The 17,732-nt window shown below is 35.1% G+C and overlaps 1 protein-coding gene across 5 annotated transcripts in view; it reads right to left on the bottom strand.

Annotated features, from left to right (window-relative positions):
* The window catches only part of RALGAPA1 (Ral GTPase activating protein catalytic subunit alpha 1), a 272,386-nt gene extending 263,727 nt beyond the window's left edge, over positions 1 to 8,659 (bottom strand). The window contains exons 1-2 of one of the 5 annotated variants that reach the window (XM_057488494.1): positions 8,031 to 8,659; positions 7,702 to 7,895 (exon numbers count right to left, since the gene is read on the bottom strand). In XM_057488494.1, coding sequence (XP_057344477.1) covers positions 7,702 to 7,807 — 106 coding nt within the window. In that variant the 5' untranslated portion in view covers positions 7,808 to 7,895; positions 8,031 to 8,659. Of the gene's footprint in view, positions 1 to 7,701 lie in introns of all 5 variants that reach the window. The other 4 variants (XM_036881215.2, XM_057488495.1, XM_057488496.1 and 1 more) reach the window with 4 other exon arrangements.
* Between the last annotated feature and the right edge of the window lie 9,073 nt (positions 8,660 to 17,732).

The following is a 17,732-nucleotide window of genomic DNA, read 5'->3' as shown; positions in this document are numbered from 1 at the left end:
GTTAGGAAAAGCTCCTATACTTATCTGATAGGGAAGCCTTTGCCCAAGCTATGCACAAATTTTGTATTTGAAGTAGAATCTTCCAGGTAATGGTGATGGGACGGTAGTATGGTACAACAAATACCATTAGCAAATGCACAGGCGTCACAGAAAGTGATTTCTGGCTTAACAATGCTGAAATGTTAAGTATCGGAGAAGAGTAACAAGAAGTTAAAGACAGTGTGTTTGTCAAAGACAAACTTATGTTGGGACACTCAGAGTGCTAAGTATTTGTGGGACACAGATCCATTTATCTTTCTCTATCACATTGTCAAAGATCAAAGTTTCATATCTTAATAAGTTTAAGTGTGGTGATGCCATTCACAGAAATAGAAGAAAAAAGACAGACAGACAGACAATTTACACTGTGTAGACATTTGCTATAGAAAGAATATGGAATATGCCTAACAAACATAGAAAACACCTTTTTTCCTACTTTTCACCAAGGTCTATTTCTATCATATGGATCCTTCCAAAAGAAAGGACATGTCATGAACACACACACATATACACATAAATTGTGACCAAATTTTTAAAAATGTTTTTAAAAAAGTATGCTTTCTTTTCTAAGACACAGAAAACTTGTAATCCAACATGTTTATTTTTTCACTTTAGCTGCCAGGAAATCTAAGAACCACATTCAATGCCACATAACTGTAATTGTTCATCTCTAGAACCTGATTATGTTTCCTTTTTTTAGTGGCTATTCAGTTGTTTGTTTTTATCATTAATTGTTCTACTCCACATTTTATTCAGTCCTATAAACCTCATAAAATCCTTTAAAGCAATAAATTCCTTAATAAAAGAATTTTTAATGCAAAGATGGCTTACAGTATTTGAAACAACTTGTTTTACTAAGCAAATTAATCAGTAATTATTTACATAATCTGCTTAGTAAATCACTTCATAAATACATGAAGTATTTCAATGAGGTCATATTAATTTTTAAAATCAGTAAGATTCAAATTAAAGAATATAAATTAAAGAGTATATGCAAATTACAGAATATGAGTCTAATATCATGTATTTTAATTATTTTGCATATAAATCTTAAAGATATTCAAGTATCAAGTGAATTCATTTTTATAGACAGTTTAGAGTAAACTAAACTAACTTTAAGCAGAGAAAAGTAAATAAGATCAAATATTTACATCATCGAACATCTCAATTAAAAGGCTAAAGTTATTAGATTAGATTTTAAAAGTTAAGATTCAACCATAATGCTGCCAATAAGAAATCTACTTTAAACAAAAAGATACAAATAGATTTAAAAGACAGGAAAATATATGCCCCACTAATAATAGTCAGTAAAGGCAGAAGTGATTACATTACTACAAACAGATTTCAGAGCAAAGACTATAATCAGGAATAAAGAGATCATTTCATAAGGATAAAGGAATCAATTTAACAAGAGGAAATAATAATCCTAAATGTTTATGAACCTAACAACAGAGCTTCAAAATACAAGAAGCAAAATGATAAAACTGCAAAAAGAAATAGACAAACCCACAATTATAGTCAGAAACTTTAGCCCCTCTCTCTCAATAATTGATAAAAACAAATAGAAATTCAACAAGGATACAGAAGACTTGAATAACACTATCAAACAACTTGTCCATGTGCATGTGGAGCATCTATCAAGTTAGAACATATTCTGGACTATCAAATTTCAATATTTCAATAAATTTTAAAGAATTCAGACATAAACATGTTCTGTGACTATAACAGAATTAAATTAGAAATCAGTAACAGAAGGATATATGAATAATTCACAAGTATTTGAAGCTAAGAACTTGTAAATAAGCAATGGATCAAAGAAGAAATCAAAATGGATGTTAGAATGTATTTTAGAACTAAGAAACTGAAAATACAAAATAGCTTAATTTGAGGGATGCTACTTAGAGGAAAATTGTATCACCAAACGTCTATAGTAGTAGAAAGGAAAAAGCTCTCAAATCAGTAACAATTTATAATTTAAGAAACTAGAAAAAGAGCAATTTAAACTAAAAGTACAAAGAAGTAAACAATAACAATCAAAGCAGATATCAATGAAATTAAAACAGTAAAACTGAGAAAATCAATAAAGCCACAAGCTGGTTCTTTCAGCAACAGAAGTGACAGGCCCCTACTCAGACTGATCTGGAAAAGACAACCAATATCAGGAATGAGAGGGACAACATCACCACATATTCTACAGATATGAAAAGAAAAAAAAGGGAGTACTATGAACAATTTTATATCTAGAATATGACAATTTACATGAAATGAGGAAGTTTCTTGAAAGACACAAACTACCACTGTTCACTCAAGAATAAGTAGATAACCAGAATCTATTACAGTAGTTAAAAACCTTCCCTCAAAGAAAATTCCAGATCCCGATGGCTTCACAGTGAATTCTACCAAACATTTAAGGAAAAACTAATAATAGCAATTCTACATGGACACTTCCAGAAAACTGAAAAGAAAGGAATACTTCTCAATTAATGCTATGAGGCTAATACCACTTGGTATCTAAATAAAGATTATTACAAGAAAAATATAGAAGAATATCCCTCATGAAGAGACATACAAAAACTGTGAACAAACTCTCAGCATATCAAATCCAAGAATATGTAAATATGACAATACACGATTAACTGAGGTTTAAACCCTGAACCACAGAGTTCATTTAACATTTGAAAATCAAGGACTATTCATTATATTAACAACTGAAAAAATTAAAATTCATTATATTGACAACTGAAAAAAGAAAAAAAAAACATTTGCTCATCTCAATAAAAGCAGAAAAAGCATTTGACAAATCCAACATCCAGTCCTGACGAAAAGTTTCAGCCAACTATGAACAGAATGAAACTTTCTCAAAAGGATAAAGGGTATCTATGGAAAACCTACAGTTAACATAGCACATGGTCACACACACACAAAAAAAAATTGCTTGCTTTCCCCTTACGATCAAGAACAAGACAAGGATGTACACTCTCACCACTTCTATTCTACACTGTACTAAAGGTTCTAGTGAGTTCATTCAGGCCAGAAAAAGAAATAAAGTCATCCAAATCAGAAAGGAAGGAGTGAAACCGTCTTTAAGCACAGACAATGAGATGGCATATGTAAACGGATTCTACAAAATCAACAGAATCAGTGAGTTTAGTAAGGTTTCAGAATTTAAGTTCAATACACAAAGTCAACTGCATTTCCTTACACTAGCAGTGAACAGTCAGAAATTGATATAAACATACCATTTATAAAAAGCATCAAAAGCAAAAAACATCATACTGACAAAAGATGTGTAAAACCTGTACATTAAAAAATTCAAAATACTGCTACAGAAATTAAAACCCTATATAAATGGAGATATACACCTTGTTCTTGAGTCAGAGAATTCAATACTGTCAATTTCTCCCAAATTAACCTACAGATTTGCTACAATCAAAACAAAAATCTGAGTATATTTTATTTTCTTATTCATTTATTAGAAATTGACAAGCTAATCTTAAAACTCATATGGAAATGTTATGACCTGGCAAACCTCCTTCTTCCCCCAAAACACTTTTGAAAAGGAAGAACAAAGTTACAGGGACAGGATTTCAAGATTTATTTGAAGTTACAGTGAAAACAAACTGAAAAACTGCAATAATGGCACAAACACAGACAAATAGATCACTGAAACAACATAGAGTACAGAAAGAGGCACTCAAACATATAGACAACTGAGTTATGGAAAAAGTACAAAGGCAACTCAGTATTCAGCAGAAAGGGTAGTCTTTTTCAAGAAATGGTGCTGGAACAATTGGATATCCATATGCAAGAAAAAAAACTTCAATCCGTATCTCAAACCATATTTACAAAGTCATAAACCTAAATATAGATCCTAAAATTATAAAACTTCTGAAAAAAAGCATAGGAAAAAATCTTTCTGACTTTGGCTTAGACAAATTTACAGATACAACATGAAAAACATGAACCATTACAGTGGCTGAAATTAAGAAGACTGGCCATACCTAGTGGTGCTGGTGCATTTGTGAAAGAACTGGAACTATTATGTAATGCTAGTGAGAATGGTAAAAAACAGTACACTTGTTTCTTAAAAAGTTAAACACATAACAGCCATATGACTCAACCATTCCACTCCTAGGTATTTATCCAAGAGAGAAAAAAGCACATGTTTAAACAGAGTAACAGAGTTTAAATAAAGCCTCACAGTAGCTTTATTTGTAATAGCCCAAAACTGACAACTGAAATGTCCATCAACAGGTGAATGGATAATCAAATTGTGCTATATCCATACAATGGAATACTACTCAGCAAAAAAAGTAATGTACTATTGTCGCACCACACAACATGAATTTCAAAATAATAAGGCTGAGTAAAAGAAACCAAACAAAAAAGAGTAAATACTTTATAATTACATATATAATGTGAACTAATCTAGAATGGCAGCAGATCAGTGGTTGCCCAGGAGGGTGTAAGCAGGGGTGGAGGAAGAGATTACAAAAGGGTAAAAAGAAACTTTGGGAGGCTATACATGTATTTGTTATCTTGCCATGATGGCTTCACAAGGTATATGCATATCAAAACTTATTCAACTATGTGCTTTAAATATGTGCAACTTACTGTATGTCAATTATAACTCGACAACGCTATTAGAATGACCCAATGATAATCAATATATTTCTTAGCTAAATAAGCTTTCATTTTTTTATTTCTAAATCAAGAAGACTGAACTGTTACCTTGCCAAAGAAAATCAACATTTAGTTAATATCCACTATATGCCAAGCATTATGTTAACCACTATACACATTAACTTAATATCATTACCTTAAGGCTTTTACTTGTAAAGAAGAGGGGAGGGAGGCTCATATGGAAAGCTAGAAAAGGTTTTATTTCTGTTTTTTAAGAACTCTGACTTCCAACTCCCACAAATCAAATATACAGCAAAATCAATAAACACAGCAGATTTAAATCCAAATCCTTCAGAGTCAAGTTCTATAAAGTCATCTGGTATTGTCCTACAGTAGGAACACATGCCAGGAAAAAGGTTTACAATGGATGTTTAAATTATGTTCTCATATATTGGATGCACTGAATTCTCCTATAAATACCCTGAATGAATGGTAGTTCAATTTAAGGGTTAAATACATAGTTCAGATGGGACGCCCAAAAATTCAAAATCCTGTATAATTGGCAATGCCCAGTTACTTTGCAAACTAGTTTCCTCATAGTATTTACTTTATGTGAAATCTTCAAATCCAAGAAAGATTTGAAGTGGCTCCTCCATCTGCAAAATGAGGTACCTAATTGGGAGAACTCGTAAGTCATCATCTGGCCTTTGACATTCTACTTTCTTCCACTCAGTTTCTTAGGAATTACATTTATCACATTTCAAACACTATGAGTGCAACTACCTATAGATATACATTATTTTATTCAATCAATATATTAGAACCAAGGGTAGCATTTGGAGGTCCATCCTTTACTTCTTATTTTGACAAGCTTCCTAAACCTCAGCACTACTGACATTTAGAGCTAGAAAACTGTTATGAGGGTTTATCTGTGCATTCTAAGATGGTTAGCAGCATTCCTGCTACCCACATAGATGCCAGTAGCACCTCCCCACAGTGTGACAACCAAGGTTCTCTACATATTGCCAATATCCCCAAGAGGGCAAAACTGTCCCTGGTTGAGAACTACTGTTCTAAAATAACTGTAGTAATCTCTTTGTACTGACCTCCTCCACTTACAGGGCAGGGAATCTGAAAGTACAATGTTCTTCATTTGAAGATTCTGAAGGCTATTTTAATGTTATATACAGTATATGCTCAATTTTTTAAAAGCCCAAAAGTTACTAAAAAGCAAAATGCAATTTTATTTTTATTTAGTTTTTATTTGCAAACCAACAATGCTAGGCCCTACAAAATATGACATGTGTGGCCTCTTTAGACCATGTCTCCCAAACTGAAAACATTTTTACGGCAAAGAATGTGAACCATTCTTTCACCACTCTATAACTAAAAAACCATGGCAGTTAATAGAGGAAATGTCAATACTCTACCAGAACTCAACTTTATAACTCTGCCATCACCCAACCTACAGTTTGTCCTAAACAGGTGTCAAATTCATTGTCTTCAATTTCAAACTGCCATTACCTGTGATACATCTCTGATAATCACACATAAACCTTTTCTGTCTCATTCTCGCAGCCAAATCTTTTCTTCAATGACTTAACTCTCAAGTAGAATGAAAATTTAAAAAATCACAATCTCAACTGTACTTAGAAGGTTTATATTTTCTTGAAAACGTTTATATCACTAAACTGGATTTAACTGCTTTCTTAATATTCCACACGAATAAATACAACTTACTTGTGATAAAGATTTGCTGTCATAAATGTAGTTAGAGTTGAAAACAAACGAGGCAAAATCTGGCCTCCAATTCTGCCTCTGCCTACTGATAACTGGATGCCAAGCGATGACCACTTAACATTCTCAAATATCAGCTTTCTCATTTGTAAAAAAATGGAGGATAATTAAAACCTATCTCTAGAGTTATTTTAAGAATTAGTTATACTTTATTTGAAATCATTTTGTAAACCATATAAACGTTGGGCATTATTGGTGGTATTCCAGTGGTCTGAGTAAACAATATAAACACAAACTTCAAATAAGGGACTTACTTTTATCACTGAATAACTGTCCCTTGTCAAAACAAACACACTTTAGGAAGAGAGCTTGAGATAATAAACAATGAACTAGGATTCAAGTATCTGGGTTCTACATTCAGTTCTGCCATTAACTCTCCGTCAACGCAGGCCAAATAACTTTCCTTTTCACCTCAAATTTCATCTATAAAGATCCAAGTACTGGAGCAGATGTTCCATAAGTATTATTATAGCCCACATCAGCTTACGAAATGACCGAATATCCAAAAACGGTTCCTTTAACACTGTATCCACAACTCAGAGCATTGTTCGGTCTGCCAGCTAAACAGACGAGGCAAACAGTAAGAAAATAATAATTAAATAAAAATACAATACTATACAATTCTCGAGAAGCAAAGGATGCTATAAACCACCTTGTTTTTTAAATAATTAATAATAGGTGTCCCTTTAAATGACAGTAGTAATGAACAAGGTGCATTAGCAGAAGGGCGGGGTTCTTTCACACAAGCTTTTTGGGAACCACCCACTTCCCAAAGAGGTATAACAGCTTCCTCCTTGCCCTCATTTGCCAAGAAACTTGAAAGATCAGGTTTGTATTGTCCGAGAGTTTTTGTTTTGTTTTTCTTCTTCTCACTTGGGTGGGGATGGCGGCAGTTATTTGACAAACATCCTATAAACACCATTATCCACAACACCAAGCTTCCCTAAAGTCTAATAAAGATCTAAGTTTTGGGAGTCACACTAGTTTTTAAAAATGAGTTCGGACTGTCAACTTAGAATTAGATAACCCTGTGTTTGTGATTAGTGTCTGCCAATGGTCAAGTTTTCCCTTCCCCAAATCATCCGCCCTCCCGCGCGTCTCCTCAGAGGCGCCGCCTCGCCCGCGGCTCCCGCACGGTGCCAGGGCCGGAGGGAGAACCCCAGGGGCTCCCCGGAGAGGGAAGGCCGGCCGGGCCGGCCAGACCAGCCAGGCCTCTGGGCGCCGCCACTCCTTGCTCCTCACCGATGACGATGCGCAGGTGCTTGAGGCGAGTGAGCGCGTCCTTCTTGGTGTCCAACACCTTCTGGGTAGACTTCTTCACGTCCCCGTGCGGCTTCTTGGAGAACATGCTGCCGCTGCCGCTGCCGCTGCCGCTGCCGTCGCCGCCACGGCCGACTCGGTCCCCTCCCGGCCCGGCCCGGCGGCGGAAAGTGGAGCTAGTGGGCGGGGAGGATACTAGCGTGAGCGGCTCATTCACTCCCCGGCCTTGCTGGCCCGGGCGCAGCCGACTCCTCCCAGATCCAGGCCAGGAGCGCCACCTCCACCCGCCTCGCGCCGCGGCTGCAAGGCACCTTCGGCTCCGGCTCCAATATGGCGGATCCCCTCTCCCAGCCCGCACAGAGCGAGGGAGGCCGGGCGAGCCGCCCGCCGCCGCCCGCTTCCTACAGCCGCCGATCGCCGCCACAGTCCGGGGCCCTGGATCCGGAGCCACGGAGGTGCGGCTCTCGGCGGCAAGCAGCGCGACTCCTTTCTCCCTGAGGCCCCCTTAAGGTTAAAGCTTCTTTAGCAGTTCAGACCCTGCAGAGGCCGACACAGAGACCTAGTGCGGTGATGGGGTTTCACGACTCTGCCGTCGGTGGCGAGTGGTCCCTATGGCAACTGCCTTCTGACGTCGAAGGTTCTTGACGTCATGCCAGCGTGAGATCATCTGTGGCATTACCACCTTTAGTTTTCCTATGTAAGCAGCCAGAAGAGGAGCGGAAGAGAGTTGGGGAGGGTTATTGCCTCGTACGCCATTGTAAAGCAAAGTGACTCTCAGCTAGACTCCCAGAGAGTCCTATAGTTTTTGTTTAAAAAGGCCCTTCATCTTCTCCACTGTTTAGTATATCATAGTAATTTAAGAAGATAGCTCCAAAACATCAAAGCAGACGTGAGATATGATTTAGGTGCCAATTCTGAAGGCCTTGTTTGTAACACTCCGACATTTTCTAAAATGAATTTTGTTTAAAGGATTTTTGTTTGTATTGCAAAGGTGGTTAACAATTCACTGTAGTTGAGAGATGTGTACGGTTATAGTACATCCTCTTGGTTAAAATATCTTGCACAAATAAATTAGTTCTCCCAAAAGCATGCTGTAAAAGAAGGACAAATTAGAGAGAGAAGAAATCTGGAGAACCTTAAGAGTGAATTTTCGTAATATGTAAAGAGTTCACAAATCCAGGAGAAAATTGCTAAGGTGCAAGTAGAAAAATTAGTAGAGAACATGAAAGAAATTATAAAGAGTATACTCATTACTAAGCATGTGAAAAATGTTCATGCTCATTAATTATTTTTAAAAATCAGATTAAAATAACACTTTTTAAACAGATTTATTAAGGTGTAATTGATATACAATAAACTGAATATTTTCCAAATGTACATGTACTAAGTTCAATTTTTGCATACACCTAAGAAAACATCACCAAAATCAAAATAGTGGTTCTTTTACTTTTTAAAAAAATATCCATCACCCCCCAAGTTTTCTCTTGCCCCTTTGAAATCCCTCCTTCCCACTGCCCTACTCCTAGTCTCCAGGAAACCATGAATCTGCTTTCTGTCACTTGGGGTTTATGTTTCCTAGAGTTTTATATAATGTAACAAGTATACACTTTTTTTGTCTGGCTTCTTTTACTCAATGTAATTTTTTTAACAATAATATATCAGTCAAATTAATAAACTTTGTTTTTAAATTAGCCATCTTATTGCTGGTGACTGTGAAAGACACTGCTATCATTTACTAGGAAAAAGCATTAATTACTACAAGCTTACTGGAAATTAAAATTTGGCATTATGTATCAAGACACTTAAAATTGTTTATATACCTTGAATCATTAGTTCCAGTTTCAGAACTATTCTTAAAAAATCAGAAATGGGAAAAATATGTAAAAGTATTAAAGCATGATTTATAATACTGAAAGATTTGAAAAAATAGGAATGTCCTTCAGAAAGGGGATATTATAAGTGGAATGCTATATAGGCATGAAGAATGTTAATATGAAGACTTTTTTAAATGACATGGAAAATACTTGACAGTATTAAGTGAAAAAGCATGTTCAAACTGAAAATATGTAGTTATCAAAACTGAAAGAAATTATGTATATAAAATAAACAAAAAAGATGAAAAAATACTCAAAAATTGTGATTATGTCTGCAAAGTGGAATTACAGGTGATTTTAATTTTATTTATATTTGGCTTGGTTTTTTTTTTTACAAAAAGCATATATTGCTTTTGCAATTTAAAAAACAAGTTTTTCTTAAAGGAAGTTAAAATCTGTGACTATTTTAAACTCACAAAACAAATTAAGATGTATATGTAGGAACAGAAACTCCTTGGAAACAGGGCTTTTTAAAAATTTCATCTTTTATCCTACTGTGGCACAGAATAAACATTTGTTGGTTTTTAAATTGTGTTGCATTATGAAGTGGTTTCTTTTGATAGTAGAGTCATCTGATCACATGATTTTGGTTATCATTAATTTGGTGATTTTAGACATCTGTGTCCCTATAAACTAAGTCTCTTTTCTGGGATTCTGATTGGATCTCACCTCTTGAAGGTTCCACAAGCTACTAGAGTTTAATATTACAGAACTGCTCTTGTTACCTTTGTCCTCCTGCCTCCCAAACCTGACGTTCCTCTTTTATCACACATCTTCATTGATAATACCTTTTCAATCCAGAATCTAGTATCATTTTAAGACTTCTCCTTCTCCTTTCTTATCCATTCAGTTACCAAGACCTGATGATTCTACTTTCTAAATATTTCTTGACTTGGTCCTCTTTTCTCCCTTATCCCAACCTTTGTTCAGGCTCAGGTTTTCACCATTTCTAGCCAGGTGTGCTTTAAATGGCAGTGGTTTCCTCCTCAAACTCACATTTTAGTAGTATTTGAGCATCCACTTCTTTCGAAGTAAATTTTAAGAGTTAAAAAAATAACCGAGTCTTATCTTCTTGCTATTAATGCTTGAATATTGTGTTAATGAAGAAAAGTGGCATAGATAAATCAAGATATTTCTTTTTCTTTTTTTGTTGTTGGTATGGTTTGTGGATACATATTTGTTTAAGGCTACATCTTAACAGTCAGGTAATGTATAGCCCTTCGTATCAAAGAATAAAAATTCACGTTGAGGAGCTAGCATCAGAGATATGTCCAGATTTTCTACCTTGCTTCCCCTTTAATAGTGATTATGACCAGCATCTCTAAGTCTGCTAAGAAGACTCAAGAAAAACAGACTTAGTCTTCTTGCTCTTGCTAAATTTATTGGAGATCCAAAAAAAAAAAAAAGGTAACTAGCTACATTGATTGGAGTGGATATATGTTGGTTTGCCTGCCCTCTGGTAATCATACCCAGATTTTCTTTGGAAAGCCATCCCTCTCTGTTTCATTTGATCTTATGTCCCACTTCCCTTTTTAGACTTCAGTATTCTAGCACCCTGGGCAAAACAAGTGTGTTATGGATGGGCACGTGAGCAGGTCAGTCCAATAAGATTCACTCCTACATCTATTGGAAAAACAGAAACTTTTTTCTCAGGATGAAGGTCTGGAACTGCAAGGAACCTACACATGAAAAGAATCTGTTGGTGATAAAGCCAACGCCTGGGAACAGTGGAGATAGCTAGGAAGAGAGTGAGTCTTGATAAATAACACTGGGCATTTGACTCCAACTTGCCTGAAGTACCACAGCCCTTTCTATTTCACAGGCCAATAACGTCCTTATTTTACTGAAGCTATCTTGAGTTAGGGTTCAGTCTCTTGTGATAGGAAAATTATGACTTACACATTTTTAAGATATTCTGCTAGGCTGAATCAGGATTAGAAACTTTAAAAGAACGCTTGAAAACAATATTGCAGCTCTCTTCTGAAGTCCTTGTATAGCACTTTCTTTTTTCTCTGCTGTGATGCTCAACTACACTCCAGGTTGTAATCATTCTATGCTTCATCTCTTTTATATTAATCTCTCCTTAAGACAGGTTTTTGTTTCATATTTTCCTGTGTTCCAAATCCAAGAGTTGTTTTCTCTCCCTCCCTTCTTCCCTTTTTCTCTTTCTGTCTTCCTCTCTCTGTGTCTGTCTTTGCCTCTTTCTCTGCCCTCCCCAAAGGTACCTAGCATGTGGTAGGCATTCAATACGTATTTGTAGAAAGAATTAGTAAACACTAGGCACTCAGTAATGCTTACTGAACTTATGCAAATTGTTGTAATAGAATTGCTGGTCCTGTTGTCAATTCAGGAATAGTAATCTGCTTAGGAGAGACACCTTAGGAGAGTAGAGGATGGTGGAAGGAGAACAAAAAAAAGGGCAAACACTGCTCAATAGGGCAAGCCAGAATGTACACAAAGCTAATCTTTTACTTTCCAGTTTTTGATTCATACAGAAATGCGTCCTATGCTTTCCTTATTAGAGATGGAATTTTTTTAGCTTTTATGTTGGTTGTTTCAATTGTGAGGATTACATTGCTATTAGGGTCTTAAAACATGAAACAATTGGTTGTTTCAATTGTGAGGATTACATTGCTATTAGGGTCTTAAAACATCAGAATGTATATATTCTTTGCCAAGGATAAAAAGGAAAAGAAGTCTCTATTAAACACTTCCATGACTTATGCATGCAATGAGCATAACTTGTAACTAGAGACACAAGCAGAAAGATACACTTGGAGACTACAATTTGGACAATCCATTCTATCCTAAATCCATTACTAAGAATATTTTTGTATACTATTAATGTGTTTTCTTTCATATATTTTTTCCTATCTGTTATATCATATCCCAGTTTTTTGCTACAAACAGTGTGACAACAAAAAGAATTTTAAACAGTATCACATATAATTTCTTTGAAATTAATCTTGGTTTCTTTTTCTATTGTGTATTTTTTCTTTTTCAGTCCTCTTTTCCCTATTGCACTGCATATAAATACAGATATGTTCCCAGGTTTTCCTCTGCAAAAAAATATTCAAGATGCCAATTTCATTGATGGGTCAGCCAAAGAATCTGCAATAGCTGAAGAAAATCAATAAATTCTGAATGGTATGAATTGAAACTTTCTTGGAAACTTTACTCCTCAAAATAATTTCATTAAGAGTGAGGCTGTTTGTTTGCAGAACTGTTTTCCTCCTACATTCTCACCCACAGCAATAGCCCTCTCCAGAATACAATGAAATATTCGATTAGCATAGAAAAAATGTTTTAATTCAACAGAGAACTGTAATACTTTTGCCAAAATTATGTTTAAAAAAATCCAACACTTTGCTTAATAATAGTTTTCTTTCAGTGACAATCTTATATATTTTTTAAGTTTACAAAAGTGTATTTAGATCCCACAGGTGTGTGGCTTGTATGTCTATATCACCAAAGTTGGAGCTTATTTTGAGGAAGCATTACAATATAGTGGAAAATGAATAAATTTTTCAAGGAATTTGGATTCTAGTGCTACTCAGCAACAGTTTTCTCATTAGTGAAATCAAGATGAGGTCTGCTCCTCAGGTTTTTGTGAAATTCAGGAAATAATACAGGGTTTTCAATCACACATCTTGAATTAGGTAGCTCTGAATTAGACATTCCATTTTGGGATTTAATTGCTCTGGGATCCCTGGCATATATTTTAAACTCTCTGAGCCTGATTTTTCTCCTATGTAAACCACATCAGTAGATGTGATAATTAGATGAGAAATGGTATTGAAAGTTACTTCTGTAATTTTGACACAGCTTATAACATTCCTTTCTTTTCCCTCCCTTCATAGGCTTTTAAAAGAGCAATTTGTGTGACTGTTTATTAAAGATTTGTTTTCCCACCAGACTGTAAATTCCCTGAGGGCACAGAGCATATAGGTTTTGTCTAAAGCTAAATCCCAATCTTCTTGCAAAGTGCCCATTACAAAATGCCTCTAATTAGTATTTGTTGAATGGGAAAATGGATGTCAGTTCCCCTCTCTTTCTCCTGCACAGGCACTCAGTAAATGTTTGGTGAATGAATGAAATAATTTCAAAAAATAAAAAATGTAATGTATCACTAATAGTAATTTATATGGCTGGGATACCTGAGGAAAAAAAAAAGGAAACACCATTGTAAAACAAACTGGCATAAATGTAATTTAGACATAGCATGCTCAGCCCTCTGATTTTCTTTATCCATTGACTTAAATACTAGAATTCTTTGAAAATATAAGCTCTCCTCACTGGAGAAATATTCATTCTGAAGAGAAAAACCCAGATAATTCTCTTTGAAATATTGCTTGTGAAAACTGGAATTCAAACTTATGTTTAAAACCATGAAAATCCCAAGAAAAATAGGTCATCATCAATTTCCCAAATGTGAACATGTTAGATTACTATTTTTTATAATGTCAGGTTTATTTGAATTTAAGAAATTTTTAAGCTAATAGATTGATTTTTTTAATAGGGCTTATTTTTGTAGATCAGCTCTAGGATCACAGCAAAACTGAGAAGGAGGTAGAAAGATTTCCCACATGCTCTGCCCCCACACATGCACAGTCTCTCCCATTATTGATATCCCCCAGCAGAGTCATGCATTTGTTACTGTTGATGAATGTATATTGACACATCATTGTAAGCCAAAGACTGTAGTTTACATTAGGGTTCACTTTTGGTGATGTACATTTTATGGGTTTGGATAAATGTGTGATGACATGTGTCCACTATTATAGTATTATATAGAGTATTTTTCACTGCTTTAAAAATCTTCCATGCTCTCCTATTTTTCCCTGCCCTAACCCCTGGCAGCCACTCATCTTTTGACTGAATTGGCTCATTTTCTTAAACAATTTTACATTTACGTAAAAATTTGGCAGATAGTTTCGAGAGTTTCAATATGTCCAACTCCCACACAGTTTCCCTTGTTATTAACATCTTATGTTATGGTATATTTATTATAATTAATAAGCAGTAATGATATATTTTTACTAACTAAACTACGTAGTTTGTTAAGATTTGCTTATTTGTTATCTAATGTCCTTTTTCTGTTCCATGGTCTTATCCAGGAAACCGTATTACATTAAGTTATCATTTCTCCTTAGGCTCCTCTTGGCTGTAATAGATTCTCATTATTTTCCTTGTTTTTTGATGACCTTGAGAGTTTTGAGGAGTACTGGTCGGGTTTTACAAAAGGATGCTCTTCTCTTGAAGTCTGTCTGATGTTTTTCTCATGATTTGACTAAGGTTATAGGTTTTGGCAAGAAAGATCACAGAAGTAAAGTGCCATCTGCATTGCATATATCATCGGTGCATGCTGTCAATATGACTTATCACTCTTGATGGTGACCTTGATCACCTGGCTGAAGTATTGTTTGTCGGGTTTCTCCAAGGTGAAGAGTTTTTTGGTTTTGTTTTGCTTTTGCCTTTTCTACACCATATTCTTTGAAAAGAAATCACTATGTGCAGCCATTATTTCTTAATTGACTGCATTTTATTATAAAAGCTTGAACATTTACTCCTATTACTTTAGACATTGTATCTGTTTTAGTTTCATTATTGTGAATGAGAAAGTTGAAATTCCAACTGTATTGCAATGGTAAAAGTTGGAGCAGAATACTTACCAAGTGACTCCTAATGAAACACAAATGACAAGGATCTGAAGTTAGCAGTTTGAAAATTAAGAACCAAAAGAAGTGATCAAGAGATAGACCAGTGGTTCTTAAAGCTTTAGATCTCAGGATGAAAATTATTGAGGATCCGTAAAGAGTTTTACTAATCTATTACATTATTAACAATTAAAGCTGAGAAAGCTACAAAATTCTGTTGAAAGCAATCAGACATATAAATAAATGGAGATATTTTGCATTCATGGAGTGGACTATTCAGTGTTCTTAAGATGTCACTTCTTCCCAACTTGATCTACAGACTCAACACAATAACAGGTAAAATCCCAGCAAGATATTTTGAAGATATCAACACACTGATTCTAAAGGTCACATGGAAGGCAAAAGATCCAGAACAGCCAACACAAAACTGAAGAATAACAAAGTTGTTACAGCCTCATTTCAAAACTTACTATACAACTATAGTAAGTCTGATAGCATGGTATTATTGAAAGAATAGATGCAATATTGGAACAGAATAGAGAGCCCAGAAATAGACTCACCTAAATATAGTGAACTGATGTTTGATGAACGAGCAGAGGCAATTCAATGAAAAAAGGATAATCTTTTCAACAAATGGTGCTAGAACAAATGGACATCCACATGTAAAAAACACCCAGACCTTAATGCTTTTCACGAAAGTTAATTCAAAATAGAGCATACCTAAAGATAAAAATGAAAAACTATTAAACTCCTAAAAGAAAACATAGGAGGAAATCTAGGTGAGCTTTCATTTAGGGATGAGTTTTTAAATGTAGCACCAAAAGCATAATCCATGAAAGAAAAAAACTGATAAGTTAGATTTTATTAAAATTAAATTTTCTGCTCTGTGAAAAACACTTAAAATAATCACAAGACAAACCACAGATTAGGAGAATATCTTTACAAAACACATACTTGATAAAGGACTTGTTTAAAATATACAAAGATCTTTTAAAAGTCAACAATAAGGAAACAAGTGACCCATTTAAAAAATTTAAAAAAAGGCTGAGCAGAAATAGCTTAATTAAAAAATGGGCAGAGGACCTGATTAGACATTTCTCCAAAGAAGACATACAGATGACCAAAAGGCACATGAAAAGATGCTCCACATCACTGATCATCAGGGAAATGCAAATCAAAGCCACAATGAGATATCACTTTACATCAGTCAGAATGGTCACTATCCAAAAGATAAGAAATAACAAGTGTTGGTGAGGATGTGGAGAAGAAAACCCTCTTATACTGTTGGTGGGAGTGTAAGTTGGTGCAGCTACTATGGAAAGTGCTATGGAGGTTCTTCAAAAACTAAAAATACAAATACCATACAACCCAGTAACTCCACTTCTAGGAATTTATTCAAGAAAAAATCTACAATTCAAAAAAGATACATGTACCTCAATTTTATTGCTGCATTATTTACAATAGCCAATGAATGGATGCAACCAAAGTGTCCATCAGTAGATGAATGGATAAAGATGTGGTATGCATGTATAATCAAATATTATTCAGCCATAAGAAAGAAAGAAAAATCCTGGCATTTGTGACAACATGGGTGGACCTAAAGGTAAGTGAAATAAGCCAGGCAGAGAAAGACAAACACCATATGATTTCACTTATATGTGGAATCTAAAAACAAAACAAAACAAAATGAACAAAACAGCAGTAGACTCATAGACACTGAGAAATGACTGGTATTTATCATAGGGGAGGGCTTAGGATGGGTGGGTGAAATAGGTGAAGGGGAGGAAGACACATACATACACACACAAAAAGACTGAGCAGACATCTCACCAAAGAAGTATACAGATAGCAAATAAGCACATGAAAAGATCATCAGCATCATTTGTCATTAGTAAATAGCAAATTAAAACAACAGTGAGATACTACTGCACACATATTAGAATGACTAAAATTCAAAATGCTGGCAACACCAAAAGTTGGTGGGAATATAGAGCACAGCACTCTCATTCATTGCCGGTAGGAGCATAAAATGGTACAGCCCACTTTATTTAGTTCTTACAGAGTTAAACATAGCCTTACCATATGACCCAGCAATTGCACTCTAAGGTAGTCACCCAACTGATTTGAAAATACATTCTCACAAAAGTCTGCACACAAATGTTTATAGTATCTTTGTTCATAATTCCAAAAACTGGAAGAACCAAGAAGTCCTTCAATAGGTAAAATGAATAAACAAACTGTGATACATCCATACAATGGAATATTATGTGGCAATAAAAAGAAATCACACCATGATAACACAGGGATGAATCTTCAATGCATATTACTAAGTGAAAGAAGCCAGTCTGAAATGGCTACATACTGTATAGTTCTAATTATATAATATTCTGGAAAAGGGAATATTGTAACACAGTAAAAACAGTGTTTTCCAAGAGGTTGGTGGGAGGGAGAAAGGGTTGAATAGCTGAAGCACAGGGGATTT

This window comes from Manis pentadactyla, chromosome 11 (genome assembly GCF_030020395.1).
Source record: "Manis pentadactyla isolate mManPen7 chromosome 11, mManPen7.hap1, whole genome shotgun sequence".
NCBI lineage: Eukaryota > Metazoa > Chordata > Mammalia > Pholidota > Manidae > Manis > Manis pentadactyla.
The sequence above is the reverse complement of the archived record's forward strand: the minus strand, read 5'-3'. Positions and strand labels throughout refer to the sequence as shown.